The following is a 19,787-nucleotide window of genomic DNA, read 5'->3' on the forward strand; positions in this document are numbered from 1 at the left end:
GGCCATAGAACTTTTATAAGCTAAAATAGGGAGAGCATGGGTATATAAGATATTTTAGAAAACTATCACCTCAGTTACAAAGGAAATAGAATTTTCAGTAATCCTCCCAAAGATCCAAATTCATCCTAATTTATATAAAGCACACTACAATCTTAATTTACAATCCATTCCAAATTCCAATAATCTCCAGTGTTGAGATATTTTTTCCATACAGCCTAAAGTGCACATATTTAAACATTTCTCCACCCATCTCCTTTGCACATGAAAAGTTGGTAAACGATCTTATTATACTAGTAGCCTTTCATATTCTTCATTATTAATCACTCTTAAACCTCTTCTTTAATCTTCTCCTCATGTTTAATTTCTCCCTTATCTTATCTTCGTAACTCAGTGCCATTCTCCCTTCGTAACAACAGAAGCTGACATTGGAGGAGTATCAGCCAATGTGTACCGCTCTTTCCCTACTGTGTTCCACTGTCGCCTCTAACTATTTTATGAATAGGATTCCTATTTCTAGAGAAGAAAACTGAGACTTGGAGAGGTTTAGTAAGTTGCCTAGGAACGTGAAGCTGGGGTGTAGCAGAAGGGGGTTGACATCAGTCAGGTCTGGATACCTCACCGTGATGCTACCTGACATGCCTCTAAGATCTAGGAATTAGATGTAACCTCACCCAGTTTGGAAGATTTTAGGGAAGTGACAAGAACTCATGTAACTTTTTATTTTTTAATGAAGTGATATTCACAGAAGATTAAAACAACAGTAGATGAATGCATCCTAATAGGAATACATGAGTTATCTGCCACTGATGATCATTGATGGAGGAGGGGCAATACCTAATGTAGTAGAATAATGAGAAACACAAGGTGAGACATTTAAAATATACTGTACATATTACTATGAGTGCAGTATAAGCTGTGGCTTTACTTTTACTTGTGACTTCACAGTAAACAGTTAGGTTGTAGTGCAGATGAAAGGCTCCATATAAATTAGGAAGGAAAAATTTAAGAAAAATTAATTTAAAATCTCCTGAAAAAGTATATCTTTTTTAGGTTGCTGCAGAAATCAAGAGCTAACCAAGAAGACAAAGCATGTAACATATTTAATCAAATAAGCACATCATCTCTATTATAAAGAGAGTGGTTTGTTTAATAACTATTACTGACAAGGTTATTTCAGCGTATTTAAACACCAAGCAAACTATCAGGTCAAGATCAAGCAACTTTTCTTTAAGATCAAGCTCAAATTGATCTGCCTTGGAAGACGAGGATCACAAAGTGATTAGGAATATAGGTTCCTCAACTCAATCTGGACAAGAAAAGAAACTGCGAGGAAGAACAGAGGGGGACTGTTAGAAATTGTAACAGAAAAAAGCCCCCAAGATGCAGACCACAGTAGGAATTAAGCCTCGTAAAGCTCTTTGGCTACTATCTCCGTCTAGCTTTCTGGGAAGTATGTGTTGGATTTTTTTGTGCATGAAGTATAAATGCCACTGTTTTTCAAAGCCCAGCCATTCATCCTGTACCTCCTTATAAGATTCAAAGCACATTTGCATAGCTTCTTAGCCAAGTACCCATGAAGACATCCCAGCCCATTTTATAAATATAAATGCAAGCTGGAGAACTTTGATTTGTACCCAAAGTTTAAACTTAAACATTTTTAAAAGACACTTTGTACATACAAATCCCACTGTTATAAATAGAAATTAATATTTAACTTTTGGCTTTGAGGATTATGCTTAGCTCTTCTTGAAGCGAAACTAACATTAGTGAGCTAGGATTAAGGTTAGTGGGTTAGGTTAGTGGTGAGAAATACAAGCATAAACAAACTCTCATGTAACATTTGTCTCATCAAGAATGTAATTCACTAAATTGTTTTAAATAACAATATGTCCTTAATGTATCTTCTCTAAGTGCTGGATTTAGAAACATTTCTCATAACTAGAGCAAATCTATTATTTTACATGTTTTATAAGATAATTAAATAGGGCTTGGCTTGACTTTTAAAAAGTGAAAAAAAGACAAGAATATCACCCCTCAGACCTAGAATAGCTGACTTCAAGAGTAGAAAATTAATGGCCTTTGAAAAATCCACATCTTTGCAATTTGTATTACCTAAGAATTAAAAAAAAAATCAGTATCATTGTGATCAGGACAGTTTGATGACATCTTTGGCCAAGATCTTACTCTCATAAATGCTGTGTTGGCAGTCCTAGCTCATCAATATAGGCATTCCCTTGAATTTCACATTGAAATACTATGATGTCTAGATATTCCATTTGCCATATTAATAGATGAATGTAGATGCATCACTTTAAAATCAAACATGTGACTATATCATCCCCCTTAGATTGGCAACAGGTCATCACGTGACCAAATCCAGAAGCCTGTTTTCAAATTCATATTTCACAACTATTACTTAATCACACAGGGTCATCAATCGGGCCAAATAAAAAGACATCCAAAAAAACTTCCAGTAAATACATGAAAAATAATCTCATTCAGTTCAGCAGATGAATTCTATAATCCCAAATGAAATTGATTTCACAACTGCCTCACTGAATAAGCTTTACAATGGTTTTCAAATTGAAGTATTATCACTCTTCTAGGGGACATTTAGAAATGTATATGGGGCATTGTTTGTTGCAACAGTGATAGGTGGTACCATAGACCTACCCAGTGACTACCCCTTATTCTTGCCCCTCCTGCTCGCACACACCCCAGCTGCACTAGTATCTGTGATGTCCTTCAAACATATGAGAAAAATTCCCACCTCAGGGCCTTTGTACTGGATGTTCCTGAGCCCAGAATGTCCTTCCATACGTGATCATGGCTAGCTCCTTCACTTTCATCAGGTTGTTACTCAAGTCGCCTTCTCAGTGAGGCTGTCTGCACTCCCTCCACACAAACCAAAATTCTACAAACCTCTTGTACTGCTTCATTTTCTCCTCATTGTGTTTATCATCTCCCCATGCGCTACACTTATTTTGTTGATTATCTATTTCCCCTAAGTAGAATATAAACTCTACAAGGGGAACAGGTATTTTTGTGTTTTATTTAGTGCTGTATGTCAAGGCCTTTTACAGTATCTAGAATATACAGAATAATCACATTTATTGAATGAAAAAATGGGAATGGGGATGATTAAGTGTTTTGCAAGAGGTATCAATTGTACAAGGAATGAAGCATTTTGCAAGGGGTGTCAATTATTGATAACTTGCTGATATCTGTGATAAGAGATGGAACAATACAAATAGCATGAAAATTACAAGCTAAGTCTGTCTTGCTCTGCATCCAAAATATAACCCGTGAAGCTGAAAGCTCAGCTTTTATAAGAGGACCACTGGCTTATGAAATAATTTTTATGAAGTCCAGATACTTTATAACCTCCCTGCTTCAGAATATTTTCTAATCTCTCCTGATCATACCTCTTGTCATTCTCTATATTTGTTCCATGGGACTTAATTGGAGTGAAACTCTTTATATATTCTACTTAGTTATTTGACAATAATAGTGACTATGTTTATCAGGTGTAGAAAATTTGAAAAATAACTTGCTCTTAAGTTCTTTCCAATTTTCCCAGACTAGATAGCTTATTCTTCACAGAAGAAAATATTTATAACTTTGTACTTTATGTATTATATAAAATTAATTAGAAATATAGTATTTCACATTCATTATTTATAAGGATGAAGTATTGGCACTCAAATATTTGTCAAGTGACTAAATGGTTTCATTGTGAAACTGTTAAAGAGATAGCAGAGCAAGTAATCATAAACACAAACCCCAATCCTGCTTCTCAGGCAAGGGTGCACTGTGAAAGCAAGAGATTCTTCTAGCTCAGGAACTTTCTAATATTTTTCCTAATAAATGGTCACAGAAAATACTGGTTTATAAATTTGAAGGCAATTACTTATAATTTCTTTGTATCTCCCAAAGTGCAAATGTTCCTCAGTGGATATTCACATGTAATATTTACAGACTCTAAAATTACATTCACAGTATAAGTGAGCATCTCACCTGTAAAATGCAAATAACCTGCTCATGGAAACTAATACTTGCATGAAGTTATGACTGCTTTTTCCATCCACTTCCCTTACTCCTACCCACCCAGGTAAAGGAACACGTACTAATCCACTCATTTTACCATCTTTATACATAGATATTGGTAAGAATATATTTTTATTGAGCAGCTAATAAACAAAAAATAAGTGGTATGCTCAATGTTGTAAGGTATTTTAAAATGTAACAGTCTTAATTCTTCTATTTTTTGGTGAAATGTGAGCAGTATGTCAAAACACTATCCTAGAGATGGAAAATTAAAAAAAATTAAAAATAATTACTAAAGAGATTTCAAAATCTTTTAAAAACAAAAAGAATAAAATAATTTCAAAAACAGGTAAATAAACATCTCTGTTAGAACTGCTAAAATAAAAACATAACATTGTTCTAAAAGTTTTAGAAACTACGAGTAAACTAATGACATCTAAAATTAGCTTTTCCCTCTTGTTGCTTGTTGGGATCCCACAGCATAAATGAGACAGGAATTTATTTTTTCTCTGTGGTATCTGGATTACTGTTAAACATTAGGATTAGCACATTTTATGAAGTTCCATGCCTGCTTACTAGTCCTTGTCATATCTGATATTTATGTTTACTAAAATTGATTTTCTCTTTTTATTAATAGGATGGGTTTAATGTGGACGATGCTTTACTGCATTAGTAATAACAATTTTACTTAAATATTGCTTTGGTGTGCTCTTCTGCAAATACTCTTTCAATTCCTAAGAGTCTTTTATTTTCCCAGTAGCCCAGTTGGAGAGTTTTAATATTAAATTGAATCATAACAACACATGCTGATTAGAGTCTAACTTAATACATGCAGCTTAATGTTAATTTTCCAACTTCAAATCAGGGATTTGACTATTCCAAGATGATTATTCATCTCAAGTGTGATTTCATTTTAAACTTGTAAAGCCCACAACTACAGATTTTTGCATCAGAAAACACTAACATGATAGCGCAAAGAGAATCATTACATAACTACAAAAATACTGTTGAGAAGAAAAAGGTTTATCAAGAAGATTTCATAATACAGCACAGAAGCAAAAAATGGCATAAGCGAATGCACAGTTGGCTGATGTAGTTAGTTTGTGAAGATAGCAAACATGTTTGGTTTCTATAATAAGAGGATATGCTTAGGTCCTAATTCCTTTAGTGAAAGTTATCCATTAATACTGATAATAAAGGGGGGAAAGGCATAAGCCAAAGGAATTGCTTTAAAGTTAGAAATGAAAACCTAAATGCCACATTTCTTGCTTCACATTATAAACTTCCACTTCAAAATAAGCTTCGTGTAAGCACCTTGAAAAGGGAAATACATGGTTAATCATCAAAACAAGTATATTATGATAGTAAAAACAGAACTAGAAGAGGCAGTATGAAACTCCATCGGAGCTAAGAAAAACAGAATTAGATATTTAAAATCACAAGGAAATAAATTTAGGCATTCTGTAGTTTTATAAAAGTTGTCTTACATGTTAGACTGATTAATATCCTGTAAGAACAGATGAGTGCTATAGTTTGCAATACTAACAAATTAGCTGATGTCAAGTGTTTGAATTTTACAAGTTTTAAAGCTTACCAAGCTATGGTGATTTGTTGGCTAAAGTCAATGATGGCAAAAGGTAATGGCCATTCTAAGGTTACATAGATTCCAATCTCTGTATGTGCAGCATATATATATATATATAGATCCACACCTCTTCAAATGCTTAACAAGAGGAAGTGCCATGTATCAGCAGAAGTAATCATATACATAAACCAATTTTTATAAGCCAATTAAACTAAAAAATAAAAAAGAAAGAAAAAGGCCATTTATAGAGACATGGCTAATACAAATGGAGTTTTATAAAAATACCTAGCAAACTGAACAGAGTATTGCTATTTTTATTTTTATTCCCTTTGTTTTCCAGATCTTGTCCAGCATTTACACTTCATATATTGTATTTTTTATTGATAAGAGTGAGAAACATTGGCTAATTTTTTCAGAAGATGGGATGAGGATGCAGTACATGACTTTGAATAACAGAAGGCATTCTCATACGAACTGGAAAAATGTTTTCAAACCAAATACCAAAATAAGACTTCAATGCCTCACAGTGTGATGAAGGGAAACACAATGGTCATTTAGGTTGGTGCAATTCTTTTTTTAGGCTATTTCGTTTTTATGTGAGGCAGAAAACGGAACTATATAATACATTTCTACAATTTATATATTCATCAAAACCATTTTCAAAATTACCACTTTCAGCATATTTTAAAAATGAGATTGCTTAACAAATTATGTTCATGCAGTCAGAACACACCATTAAAATTTATTATTAGTCACTTAATGGAAGTTAATGGTGAGTTTATAAATGAAGCGCTGGCTTACTTTGATATAGTCTAAGAGCAACCAAAAATAGAAATTATTTCCCAGAATTCTATGTATTTATAAAGTGCAAAATAAGCAATTTTAGCAATTCTTAAATGTAGGTTTTCCAGATGCATTTAATCCTAAATACACTTGTAGAAACAGAATATTTTTCTGCTAAGTCAGTTATGTCTAACTTATCCATCTTACATGTAAAAACTATCCTGACTGAAGTATTTCATACTTATTAAAAGATAAAAAACTGTAAAGATATAGAAACATTATAAAATATTTTTAATACTCTGGGGGGTGGTGAAATTTCCAGTGAAAATATCTCAAGTCTACAAAACAAACTAAAACAAAAAGCCACAAAACTAAAATAATTATATTGGTAAATACTCATTTACTGAAAATGAATGCATTATAGAATTAAAGATAGAAAGATATTATAGATAAATTTACCAATGAGAAGAAATTCTGTATGTGCAGTAAATATTTTTAATAGAAGTTCTTTGGGGGCAGTTTTTGCTCAGGAAGTCTAGTGTGAATCCACCTACTGTTTTCCAGAGTGAGGGGTACTCTTCTGAAGAATTATCAAAAGAAATTATCACTCCTAATTTGTATTGGTTCAGGAGTAGTATAAACGCTAAAATAGTTAAAACAGAATTCAGTAATGCTTCTTCTACAATAAAGGGAAAAATGATCTTAAAATTGTAACTTTTTATAAAGCCGCAAATAAGATAATTTATAAGGAATATAACAGTATTTTTGTAACAGATATGGAGTTCAATATGCTCATATGTCAAAATATTTCATAATACTAAAATTAACTTAGACATTCAAATATAAAAATTATGACAATAATATAGTGTTTAAAAGCTCAAATGAAGCTTATAGAAATAAAGCTTATTTGTAGAGTTCCATTTCATATAAAAGTTTATGCTTTCAGAATTTAGAACAGTAAAAAGTGGTTTTTCAAATAATAAGAATACATTGCTTTCCTGGAAAAATACTTCCAAATGATTAATATTAAAAAGATGACAATGAAAGAAAAAAGAATGAATATTGTATCAACATTAAAAAAGCATCTGTGCTATAAATTGCCAGATAAAATAATATTGACAACATATTCCTATTTACCTTTACACTTATAATTATGTACCAATATAAGGTTGACCTTACGTAAAAATTTAGAAGCACCAGGTTTGATCAGTGTGAGATACAGTTACAGCTAGATTTATGCCCATGTGGCATTGTATTTTTATTTTCTCTTTTAGAGTTATTATATTATTATATTAAAACATATAAAATTTGTAGTCAGCATAGCAAGCTTCAGATCATTTTAGTTAATTAGCAACTATGGTGAAGCATGAAGCATCATTCTTTCCCAGTAGTTTCATTTTAAACAAATCATCCTCACATACAAAAATAGCAAATTGCATTAAATTTTATATAAGACATTTTACAGCTTCTTATATAGGAAAAGCTATAAGCAGCTTCCATGGCACATACCACAGCAAACAGCTTTGAATAAACTCTGGCAAGGTATCATTCATAGAGATACAAGATACATACAGCCTATATTGACTTAATGCTTAAAGTATGTCACAAAAAGTTGCAGGTTCCAAGAAAGAACAACAAAAAGTTGCCCAGAAGTTGAGTTCCGGTTACATTCTGACATCCTTTATTGCCTTCAAGTTGAAAAAGAAAGTATTTCGGTATTTCTCCTAGTTCTATTTAATGCTTGCTGCAAAACATTAAATAAAAGCATGTAGAATTCCTAATTCTAAAACTCTGATTATGCACTGGCTGGCTACTTTATTCATATTTTTCAAACTGAAATAAGGCTGATAGATCGCAGTGATAAGAGTCCCTTAAACATTATCACTACAACTTTGCTATTTTTACACAGTCATTTTTAATCTACTTTAGACAATATCAATTTTAAGCTCCAACTTAAAGTACAAAGATGCTTCTATATCTAATTTGTCATAAGTTACTCTTTAAAAAAATAAAAATAATTATAAATGCATTGGATAGATTTTTAACAGATACATTTCTTGGTCTGCCTGGCATATAAATATTGACTGGGTAGACTTCATAATTTCAGTCAGAAACATGTTAGAGGAAGTTTTAAAAAGTCAGTCCTTCTCTTTCTTTAGCTAATGAGTTTCCAAAGGAGGAAAGCAATCCCACAAATGGGCAAATTCTGTCTCATCAGATATGTACATTTTATGTTTCACAGCTAAATGAATGATATGCCAGTCCAGTTCTGGAAAGTGAAAAATTCCACTGTTAAGATTTGATACTTAGTGTACAAACTATGGAAGATTTTTCTTTCTTTTTCTCTTAAATATAGCTACTAGTGCCATAAAAGAGAAAAAAAATGGAAAGACATCAAATTTTCCATAATAATAGTTTCTATAACCCTTAAGAAAATATCTTACAGTCTAAATTATTACATTTTCATATTATTTAATATCTCAAATCATCATTCAAAGAACTTATAAATCACATCATCATTATCACTACTCAAAGTAACACAAATAAAACACAGATCTTTAAGACTCATTGCTCATAATTAGGAGTGTTTCTTTCTTTCTGTTTATGGAGGGAGAAGTGTATTAAGAAGCTAAATGTAATTGGCAAAAATATTTTACTTTTCACTGTATGTAAAAAATTATCTGGCCCAGGACAATACTTGTAACCAACAATTTATGTGGACAGGCAAATTACTATTTTATTACTTTCCTTATTCTTACGTTCTTAATAATTTAGACATGAAATATAAATATGTAAGTTATTTATGTTCAGTTTGGTGCCTCAGAGAAATTACATAATATCCAAGGGCCAAAAATAAAACAACTTTTAAAATAGAACTTAAGTGATTAAACCTTGGTTGTATAAAATACAAAATGGAAGTATGCTGAATTTGGAGGAAAATGAGAAAAATTACTTTTAAAGCTCAGGAAAATAACCACAGAATATTACTTGTTCACTGATTATATTACAGATTCTATGTAATTAAATAAACAATTAGACAGTAAAAATTTTAGGTGTACCTTCCTTTTTCCTTTAGCTAATTTCACCCATTGCCTGAAATCATACCTCTCACACAGTAAGCATTTAATAAACATTTTTGAACAACTATTTGTACCTAATCAATTAATTTGTAAATAAAATCTGCTTGACTATATTTGTTGATTTACCATAGAGAATCAGACTATTTTAATTTGCCAGTCAGAGACATATGCTGTTGAACATCTACACAATTTCACTGAGACACATGCTTTCCACATAAAACTAAATACCACATCTGCGGCATAATCTATAACACGTAATACAGTGTTTTACACACACCAATTCTCCATTTCACTTCTGCAATTTTAAGTGTTGATGAAGTTGCCAAATAAGTCACATTATATACAACAAACTTTCAGTTTAAATAAGGGACAAGATTGCTGTGAACAACTTAGTTTGAAATGTTAACAACACTTAGGCTGTTAACATAACAACTGGCTATTAATGTGGTAATGACCAATTTAAGAGGAAATCGTACTCTGAGAAATGAATATATTGGCAATTAGGACCAGGGTTTATATTGGAAAGAATATTGCATACTTTTAATAAGTTAACCAGCATTAAAAGTTGGAACCTATCAGGAGGTAACTGAAAGTTATTCTACAAAAAACCACATACACTCTTACAGAGATACAAAAACTTTGATATGAAAACTATTTTTGATAAATGCATTTTAGCAAAACACTTGAGACTATCAAATACCAGTTTAAAATCATATATTTTTACTACCACAAGGAAAAAGAAAACAAAACAAATCTAAGATTACTGTCTTTGCTCGATACTATGTTGACAGCCAAAAAGCATGTTATACTCACAATATAGGTATTTCCTTGGCAAATTTTTATTTTTGGTTTTCAAAAACCCCAGATATTTCAGTTGACATTCTTTCAAGTTTACTTAATTTTTGTCCTTTGGTTTATTAAAACACCTTAACATTGCCCGGGCTATATAAACTCCTTATTTGAAATGGTAACATAAATCCACTTGAGATACTGAAATTACAAACAAATGTAAAAGTCAAAAGGAGTCAGAAAGCTATGACTATTGGTTAGTACAGATAAAGCAAAACTAAAAAGCAGTATTAAATCACTAAAAGCAAATACAAATGCTTTATGTGGAAATGAGGCTCTAATTCACAATGGGCAGAAGAGAAATTTTTATTTCAAAGAGGAAAGTTCAAAGACTGGAGAGTTCTAAAAGAATGAACATTACACATTAATTTTGATTAGTTGTGCCAACACAATGAGGGAAATCCTGGCTGGAGAGAGTGACTTCTCATTGTTGGCACCTTGCATGTGTTTTACGCACTTGGAACACAGAGAAGTAGTAACAAGTGGCCATAATTAGTCAGGAGGCTGTCAGATGAGGCCGTCCTAAGAGCGAGAAAGAGTAGAATCTGATAAACAGTACCGCTTTCACCCTCTTGTAACTATCATTAATCAAATGATATATTTTTATATCTAAAGATTGGATCTGACTGAAAATAGCTGAATTATATACTAAGAATGACCAAATTCCCTAGAAAACACCTCACCAAATGACCAAGGTACTAAAGGAGTTACCGTTGATTGATAAATTTTGTCATAAGGGAAAAAATTCCAAATAAATCGCTTAATGTCAGACCAGAAAAATGATTAATTGTATTAAATATGAAAATCCCAATGATGCCATATATCATTTCTCTAATTTGATAGATCCTACTTTATTAATATAAGTAATTTGCAGCTGAAGTAAGTCACAAAGTTGCCTGAAAAGCAAAATAATTTTTCTTCAGCAGAAATTCTGTGTTGAGTACTTAATGCTGGAAAACAAGCTTTAGTAGACTTCCTAGCTCCATAACCGAGAACACCTGCCTTGTCCTGAAAGCGTTCAGATGTTTACAGGTTGGAGAGTGGCTGTCATTTTCCTATAATGATGGAGGTCTTTACTTTGTTATTATCGATAAAACTACTGGCAAGTCTGAGGCGGTTCAATTGCTTAGTTGTATTTTTGAGATTCCCGTTTAGAATGTCATGGGTTGGGGCGGGGGGAAGATGTATCTACACTTGGGGAAAGTTTTCAAAACTCTACAATAAATGCACTAATAGATATTAATCAAGGATTTGCGCCTGACTTCCTCTGACACACCTGAAACAGAGAAGACAGCTGAGTAACTTTAGAAGAATAAATTCAGATCCAACTTAGAGGCAACAATTAAACTCTTTGACACAGTCCATTTTTTTCAAGTTGAACTTTTTAAAAATAAAGAGTTAAGGCATTTTGCCAAATGGCTGATTAATTTCTTTGTGTTATGCTTAGCCCCCATTCCCCCTTAAGCTCCAAAAAAAAAGCAAAAATAAATAAATCAACCTGAATGCTGATTTCGACCAAATACATCCTTGACATTAACTGGCAGTTTCAATATAGGCAGTGCCATAACCAATTGCCTGAGTGTGCAGGCAAGCCAAATTGAAATACTTTAAATATTGTGGTTTGTTGGCTATTACTTAAGCATTAATATGAGTAACACACACAGGGCAACGCTTTGAAGGCTGACAGGTCAGCTTCTTTCAGGAATATAAGCTGGCAGTAAGTAAATGAAACAAGCAAACAAAAAATACACTTACAAAAGTACTTTAAAAGGCATCCAGTCATCACTGGTGTGCAAGGATAATTCCTACCTCAGATAGTCTCTGCGACAAAGGATAAGATTAGCTTTAGTGTACAGGGTGGAGCCCACCTCTCCCAAGCGACAGTCACAGCAGGCACACTTCAGGCAGTCTTCATGCCAGTATTTGTCCAGTGCCTTTAGAAGATACCGGTCCTTGATCTTTCGGTTGCAGCCAGCACAACCTTTCGGCTTGGTGTCTGGCTGGACTGAGAGCATTTGTATACCTAAAGGAAGACAAAAGCAAAAAAGAGAGCTGAGACTACCAGACAGAATAAAAAGACCTCAAACAAGTTAAATATTTAATATCTCCTTATTCTAGGAGTGTTAGCTTTTCTTGTTTAGGGCTATACTGAAATCAAACTAAATTTTGGAAACAAAAAGTCTCAAACTTTATCGAGTGCTTATTAAATCATTCATAAAGTTACACATGCCAAGTGGCAATAATAATAAATTCATGTTGACCATGGTAAATTGACATTATAAATATGAAGTTCAATAACATTAAATAATTTTATAGTATCTTCATTCTCCCCATAGAGCAGTTCCTTTAGAAAGAAAATGTGAGTAAATAACAATCTGAAAAGAAAGCTATTTAACAAATTAATCTATGCACAGTCCCTAGAAGTAAAAAAAAAGAGTTTCGCTTAACTGTTTAAAAATTTCACTTAATATGTGCTTGATGGTGCAAGGAGAGTGCACCTGGTATGGGGTTACACTAACCTTATTCAGCAGTAGAGGTGTTTATAGTTAAGTACACAAAACAGCTACCCGAAAAGCTCACCAATCCTATATTTCTTGCTTGCATCCAAATACTTCCTTCTATGTCCTTGATATTTCAAAGTATTCATTGTGTTCAAATATAACATTTATACTCACAAGCATCGGTCAGCACCTATATTAATGGCAGATTACTTAACTATATACTATGTGCTTTTATGTAAACCTAAACTGTATGATTATACCACTTATTACCATAAACATGCAATTATTTGTTTTATAAAGGAAAGAAAAAACAATAGAAGGCAAGATCTAAATATATATACAATTATACAAACATATATAAGTAAATATATACACATTATATATATACTATGCTAAACATAGGAACATTTATATATTTTAAAGATGTAAATCCATCATAAATAAGGAATCCAGCTGGATTCTATGGGTTTTACAGTTTGAAATCTTTTGAATGAATGGATATTCACCTTGAGTGTCTTCTTATTTCCTAGGTATTAAACACCCAGCTTTAGCAAGAAGCTGGGCCAACTATCCAATGCCTCATATTTATCAAATAACTCATTTTAAGCACTATAAAGTACTGCAGACATCATCAATTCCAAATTCCCTCATTTTACAAATTATGTTACAGAGGCCCAAGAGAGGTTCAGAGACTTGCTCAAAGCTGAAAGACAGTTATGCTATAGACTCCGATCAAATGGCCTTCTTACAGTCCAGAGACCCCTCTGCTGCATTATGTTTGCTCTCCTAGGCATAAAGTTTTAAACTTGCATGTAGAAGGATACAAAACACCAAATGTGCATGCATTATAGGATAAGAAATGTCAAGCTATAATCTGCACTTTTGTACATTTTCCTTCTCCAAAACAGCTAAACCTCCTCCAGTTTCCTCTGATACCTTATGATGAAGGCTTCACTCCCATCACAACCTTCACAACCTTTTTTAAAAAAATAATCCCACTGGTAAGAGACATCAAGGCATCCGCAGAGCGGAATAACTTTTCTAACTACAAATAATACATGAGTTGCACAAAATATTGTTAGGATGTTAAACTTTCATTAGAAAATAACTTGTCTGGTAGAGTTGTGGAGGGAATGGCAGGAAATAAAGCAGAGTAGCTGTTCTTTCTTTCTGCATCATAAGCATAGCTGTAGTCACCGGAGCTGCAGACTAACAGCTGGATTTGTAAGAAGAGCAGGTGGTATCCCTATAGCCTGCTTTCTGTTCCTTTCCTTTGAAGGAGCTAAGGGCCTAGTGTAGATTAATCATAACCCTTGATAGCTCTGCTAAATCTCACTCTCTAGAACTTCTAACAAATGAAGTTTCTTTGATCAGAACTAGTTACCCTCTTCTAGCAAGGTTCCACAAGGAATAAATCCCATTAATTACAGTGAACAACAGACCCAAGTGTCTGTTAACCATATATCTGGGGGGAAGGGGAAGTTTTGATTTACTCAATGAAATTCTGGATGGTGTTACTGAAAACATCTAGATAATAAATATTAAGAGAAGTCATTCTAATTAAGTCATCCTAATTAATGGCCATTCTATTAAATTTATAAGGCTATTATTTTTATTTATCACAAAGCTCAAAGATGAAAAATCGAAAAAAAAAAATCCCAGTAGCAGCTAAGTTACATTTCCCATAGTTGTGTTTCTACCATCAAGCATAGAAGGTCAGCTATTTTATTCAAAATGCTTTGCAACCAAGACAGGGGATACCAACATTTGGCACAAGTAACAATACCCTACTTGTCTTCACAAAATGTTTTTGTTGTGTTGACATTTTAATTTAGCACTCAGAGGCCAATTAATATTTGAAACTCTTACATTCTGTTTGGCCTTGGGCATAAAAGGAGTTTGATATTTCACACTCCATCCTGGTACCTTCTTTTAGAGAACATCACAGCACTTCTCTTGAAAATGGAATCTCTTCAATTCCATGCAAGTTAACAATTGTAGCAAAAGAACTATTTTGTCGTCACCATGTTACCATGTACTTAAAAGGCATAAAGCAGTCAGCGGCCTCCCCTCTTCCTCCAGAAGAACATGTCTGGGTAGAGTTACGTGTTTGTAGCTAAGAAACATTTCACAAGTTGCTCATAGCACATCAGAACTCATAACTAGTTTTAGATTGGCATGTAAATTGTTCTGAGGGAAATTCTTATTGCCTCTGAGACCCTGCCATTCTGAGTTATTTGACAGTTTAAGGGAAATCATAATTAAAAAAAAAGACATAAATAATAGCCTGTGCAGTGTGGTGTGCAGAAATAAGTAGAACCATTTCATTTAAACTCTGGTGAGCTTTTAATTGCCTGGATTGCATTGTGAGACGGCCTAACGGTTGATTGCCTCCATTATGTTCCCTTGTTCTGTGCCATTCATCCGCACAGTCTCAGCTTCAGTAGTTAACACAACAAAGTAACCACAACTCCACAACACACAGGGGTTTAAAAAATAATAATGAAAGATTCGCAGCACTTAGACACAGTCTTACATTTTTGGACTAACTATACAGAGTGAATAGTTGTCGCTGTCGGAAAATTCACAGAGAACAATTTGGGAGAGGGAAGAGGAAGGGGGAATACATAAAGGGGGTTGGAAGAGATGAGGTGCTTCAGAAAGATGCTAAAATGGGAATGCAGGTTCTGCAGCTGGGAGCATTGATACAGATTAAAAGAATTTGGCCAACATGGCCATTCGATTGCCAAGAGGCATCAGACAAAAGATTTTCTCTCCTCCTGCCCATCTTCATCCTCTTCCCAGCCCCCAACCCAGGTTGGAAAACTGGATTGGGCCTAAAAGCTTGTTTCTCTCTGTTCACTGGCCCAGAGCATCCCTACAGGCTGCAGCCCCCTAAGGGACAACAATGCAAATAGATGTCCCCAGATCTCAGGCACTGGAGCTGCTTAACTCTGTTCTGCCCCTTCAACTCCCAGCCCCCTTCCCTATCCTTCACCCCCCTCCCCTTTTTGAGCAATGGAGCTGGGAACCAATTTGATTCCCTTTTTCTCCAATGCAGCTGCAAGGCTCAGAGATACTGACATTTTTCCACTCTTATCAGTTTAATTACAGTTACCATGGCAGCAAAGTGCTAGTGCTTGGCAAAGGCCAACAAGAGATTTGCAAGACTGAGTTCAATTTTGATGCAGCTCACATGCAAAATAAAAAAAAAAAAAAATAAGAAACATACATACACTCTAACAAAGAATCCCTTGCGGAGTTTATGCTCCAGCCTTTTGTGGTTGTGTCTTTGCAGCCACACAGGGATGGTTTGCAAAGCATGTAGCAGTATTTGTTGCATCTAGCAAGATTAATTGGTTTAAGCAGCAGTCTTTCAAAGCAGTTACAACAATAATATTTCGGTTCTTTCAGAAAGACACAAAAGCAGCGGAAAAGCAGAAAGGCTTTTGAGCAGCCAAGAGTGCAGAGCGCCAGCAAAGTGCATCTATGATAGATTGTAACCTTACCAAAACTTTTCTCCTTTTTCTGCATGAGTTGACTTAGGCGTGCCTGAGTTGCAGCAGTTTCGCATTGAGCACCAAGCCCAAAGGTAGAAGTAGAAGGGGGTCTCCTTGATTTCTCTTAAGTGTGGACCTGGTGCGCAGCCTACACCGCCGAGGACCGACTATTGTGAAGCCACTTTGGGAGCGGGTCGGAGTGGCGGCAGGGGGTGGGGGAAGGGATAAGGACAGCCAGACAAGACAGGGCGCACACACGGAGCCCCTCGCAGTGTGCAAAATGATGGCGAATGACAAAGCCACATGCTTCCCTAACTCTGCCCGTAATCCTAAAATCCCAGCGGCCCCCTTTAGCTTCCTGGTAACAAATGGATTTGATTAAACTGTCACATGCAGCGTTAGCATAGCATATCATGTTCAATATGAAAAAGATCATAAATCTGACTTGTATTTCATAACAGCAATCTGGGTAGTCCCCGTAAAAAATGTGCTGCATCAGTTTGAATCTCAATCTATTAGGACATAGGCACCTTGGTCCAGGGACCTTCCCTCTTCTGGCCACTTCTGCCCCTACCCACCTGCTCCCCCATACCCAAACACAGCCACTTTTCCATGGCAAAGGAACAACATTTTGTTATTATGGCTGCGTCGAGAGAGGCAGAAGTGTCAACAAGGACCAAAAGATTGTAATATCAACTCTTTAAGAAGTGGGGGGTCATGAATTCCAGTAAGCAAGGGGGAGGGGTCCGGAAACCCACCCAGTACTGAATTCTTTTCCTATGGGCTGGGAGCAAACACTTCCTAATTCCAAACTCTCCCTGCCCCTCTCTCCCCGGGAGTCAGGGGTGTGGAAATACTGCAGTTCATGGTGAACTTTGACTATTATCCACTCGAGTCGTACTTGAGACGTTCCGCGCCGCAGCCGCTCTCCCTCCTTCCATCAACATCTTCCGCCTGCATCTATTTCATGTCTCATCATAAAAATAATGAAGCCTCACATGATTTAAACAAAACCGTCTCAGTAGAGCTGCAGCCCGAGTGAAAGTTGCAGTGCGGAGCTGGGTTGCAGCTCCAGTTTATGCCTCATTAGCAGAGGCTGGGGAAGAAAAAAATACCCACATCCGCACACGCACGCGCGCACCCGCAGACACACACACCACAAATAAGCCGACGCGTGTGTACACAGTTGCTGCACTTACCTTCTCAATTAAGCGATACAGGGGGAGGCCGTTCAGTAAGCACAGTGGCTGCTTTGTAGCGCTTCTCCTTGGGAAAGGTCAAAAAGAAGCATTGTTTGAAAAAAAAAAAAAAAAAAAAAAAAAGACGGGGGAGGGAATGTCTATTTTTTTAAGTTTAAAATAATGAGGTCCTCAAGGATCCGCCAAGTAATGGTGTTGACCGCATCTGAGCCACAGGTGTCCTCCTTTTAGGCAACTGCAGTCCGAGGCTGTCTCTCTCCGTCCTGGTTCAAGACAACTTACCCCAGCAGCGTGCGAGGAGCCGAGCTGAAGGAAGCTCCGGCTCTCAGCTGCAAAATGCAATCCCTTCCCAGCCAGACATAATACAGCCAAAGAAAAGGTCACTCAGTTATTACTGAGCCGGCGGAGCCCATGCAGCGCTTGTCAAGACCACAGAGAAGCAGCTCCCTTCCGATTTAAGACTATTTACCTCTCGCCCCCACCCCTCCCCTCTTCTTTCCTTGTCTCCCTCCCTCTCTCGCTGGCTCCCTCGCTCGCTCTCGTGTGCCTGTTCTGCAGCTCAGTCAAGTACAGCCGCCCTCGGAAAGTGCAAAGCAGCCACGAGACAGATCGGGCTTTGTTGCTAATTTCCCAGGGTGAAAATTTACAAGCCTGCGAGTGCAGTCAGCACAACCACATGCATATGCTACTCACAAACGCTGGGGACAAACCCGCACACAAAATGTGACCTCTGCAGGAGTCGACTGAGGAAGGACCCTACCTCCTGGACCAGTCCAAAAGAAGAACTCCTGCGAGAGAGCTCCGGAGGAAAAGGGTAGGGTTCCTAAAATAACCAGGGCATTTTGGAATAGGTGGCTACATTTAAAGCAAATTGCCTTCCAAAGCCCTTTCTGAAGCTACCAATTATGGAAATCAAAATAAAAGCAAGAGAATCAAACTGCTACCAGAATACCCTGGAAAAAGCACACAACCCTCCCCTTTAAGAAATGCCTGGAGGTGGCTGCAGTTGCTGGTCTCTCTGTGACTTCCATTCATGAACTCTCTGAAGTCGCTGCTCCGCAAGTCCGCCACACAAGCCTGGTTCAGGGCATCACACACACACTCTCCTTCCTCTAATGGCCCAAGACCCAAACTGTGAACTTGTTCTCCATTCACTAATGCTGACCCCCACCACCACCACCCCGAAACACACTTCCTGCAATTACTTGAATTCCTTACTATTTAAAACTCACACGCTCCAATGAAAAACAGCCAAGAGCACTGAGAAACATGTTTTCAGGACTAACTTGGTCAAAGGACCATAGTTTCTGCACCATTACTGCTTTGTCTTCACAGGCTTGTTTTAAGGCCTTGACAGATTTTGGTTTTTTTCCTAATAGGTCCCATTCTCTCTAACCTCCTCTCCTCTTAACTTTCCTTGGCATCTATAAAGGCCACTGGTAGCTTTAAAATACCTTATTATTTTTCGAAGTTTTCAAACTTCAAAGTCACCCTCTCTTTGGGCTGCTCTTAAAGTACCCTCACCAGATTTTACAAAGCTTCATCAGAGGTCAAGCTTAAAAATGGTCCACATTTGAATGACACTCACTGAAATGTTTAAGAGCCAAGAAATATTCAATTGTTGAACTACAAAAAAACTTTTTTTCTTCTCTTCACCATCAGTTTTAATCTAGTTCTAGTTTAAAAAAAAATCAAAGCACCCCCCCATGAGTATTTAAGCTAAATTTTGTTTTTCTTCATAAAGAATAAAGGCACAACATTGATAACTAGTTTTTACCCCCTCTCTTTTGAAGGCTCATAATAAAATAGCCTGTGGCTTGCTTTCCTGTCCCTTTAAAAGGCAACAAAACTCAGAACTAACCTGAAAAATAACGATATTCACAGACGGTAGATTAATGAGAACCCCTTAGTTGACTTGTTCTGTACATAGGCAGATTTCTTAAGTTTGGCTTTTCTGGCCCGTCTAGGCAGGCATACGTGCACTTCACCCATCCGCACAGCTCCCCGCTGTTCTACCCCACCTCTCTGCTACAGCCACTCTGAAAACACCCCAGTATGTGTGAGTGTGTGTGTGTGTCTCGTGCGCTCTGTCTCAGCCAATGCACTGAGAAGAAGAAAAGAGGGAGGGAGGGAGAAGTATGTGTGGGGAAAGGGAGAAATAAAATAAAAACAAATGGTACAGCTAATGAGGACAATTAAATTAATTATGTTCAAGGAGATGAGATTTTTTTTTCCCTCCAACT

The 19,787-nt window shown here is 36.0% G+C and overlaps 1 protein-coding gene across 7 annotated transcripts in view; it reads right to left on the reverse strand.

Annotated features, from left to right (window-relative positions):
• LMO3 (LIM domain only 3) overlaps positions 1-19,787 on the reverse strand; it is a 62,120-nt gene that overhangs the window by 40,537 nt on the left and 1,796 nt on the right. The window contains exons 1-3 of one of the 7 annotated variants that reach the window (XM_054444360.2): positions 19,406-19,579; positions 17,545-17,611; positions 12,154-12,367 (exon numbers count right to left, since the gene is read on the reverse strand). In XM_054444360.2, the coding sequence (XP_054300335.1) occupies positions 12,154-12,359 (206 nt within the window). In that variant the 5' untranslated portion in view covers positions 12,360-12,367; positions 17,545-17,611; positions 19,406-19,579. Of the gene's footprint in view, positions 1-12,153; positions 12,368-16,354; positions 16,871-17,544; positions 17,612-17,826; positions 18,225-18,304; positions 18,501-18,534; positions 18,652-19,405; positions 19,580-19,787 lie in introns of those variants that run through there. The other 6 variants (XM_063672471.1, XM_063672472.1, XM_063672470.1 and 3 more) reach the window with 6 other exon arrangements.

This window comes from Pongo pygmaeus, chromosome 10 (assembly GCF_028885625.2).
Source record: "Pongo pygmaeus isolate AG05252 chromosome 10, NHGRI_mPonPyg2-v2.0_pri, whole genome shotgun sequence".
Lineage (NCBI taxonomy): Eukaryota > Metazoa > Chordata > Mammalia > Primates > Hominidae > Pongo > Pongo pygmaeus.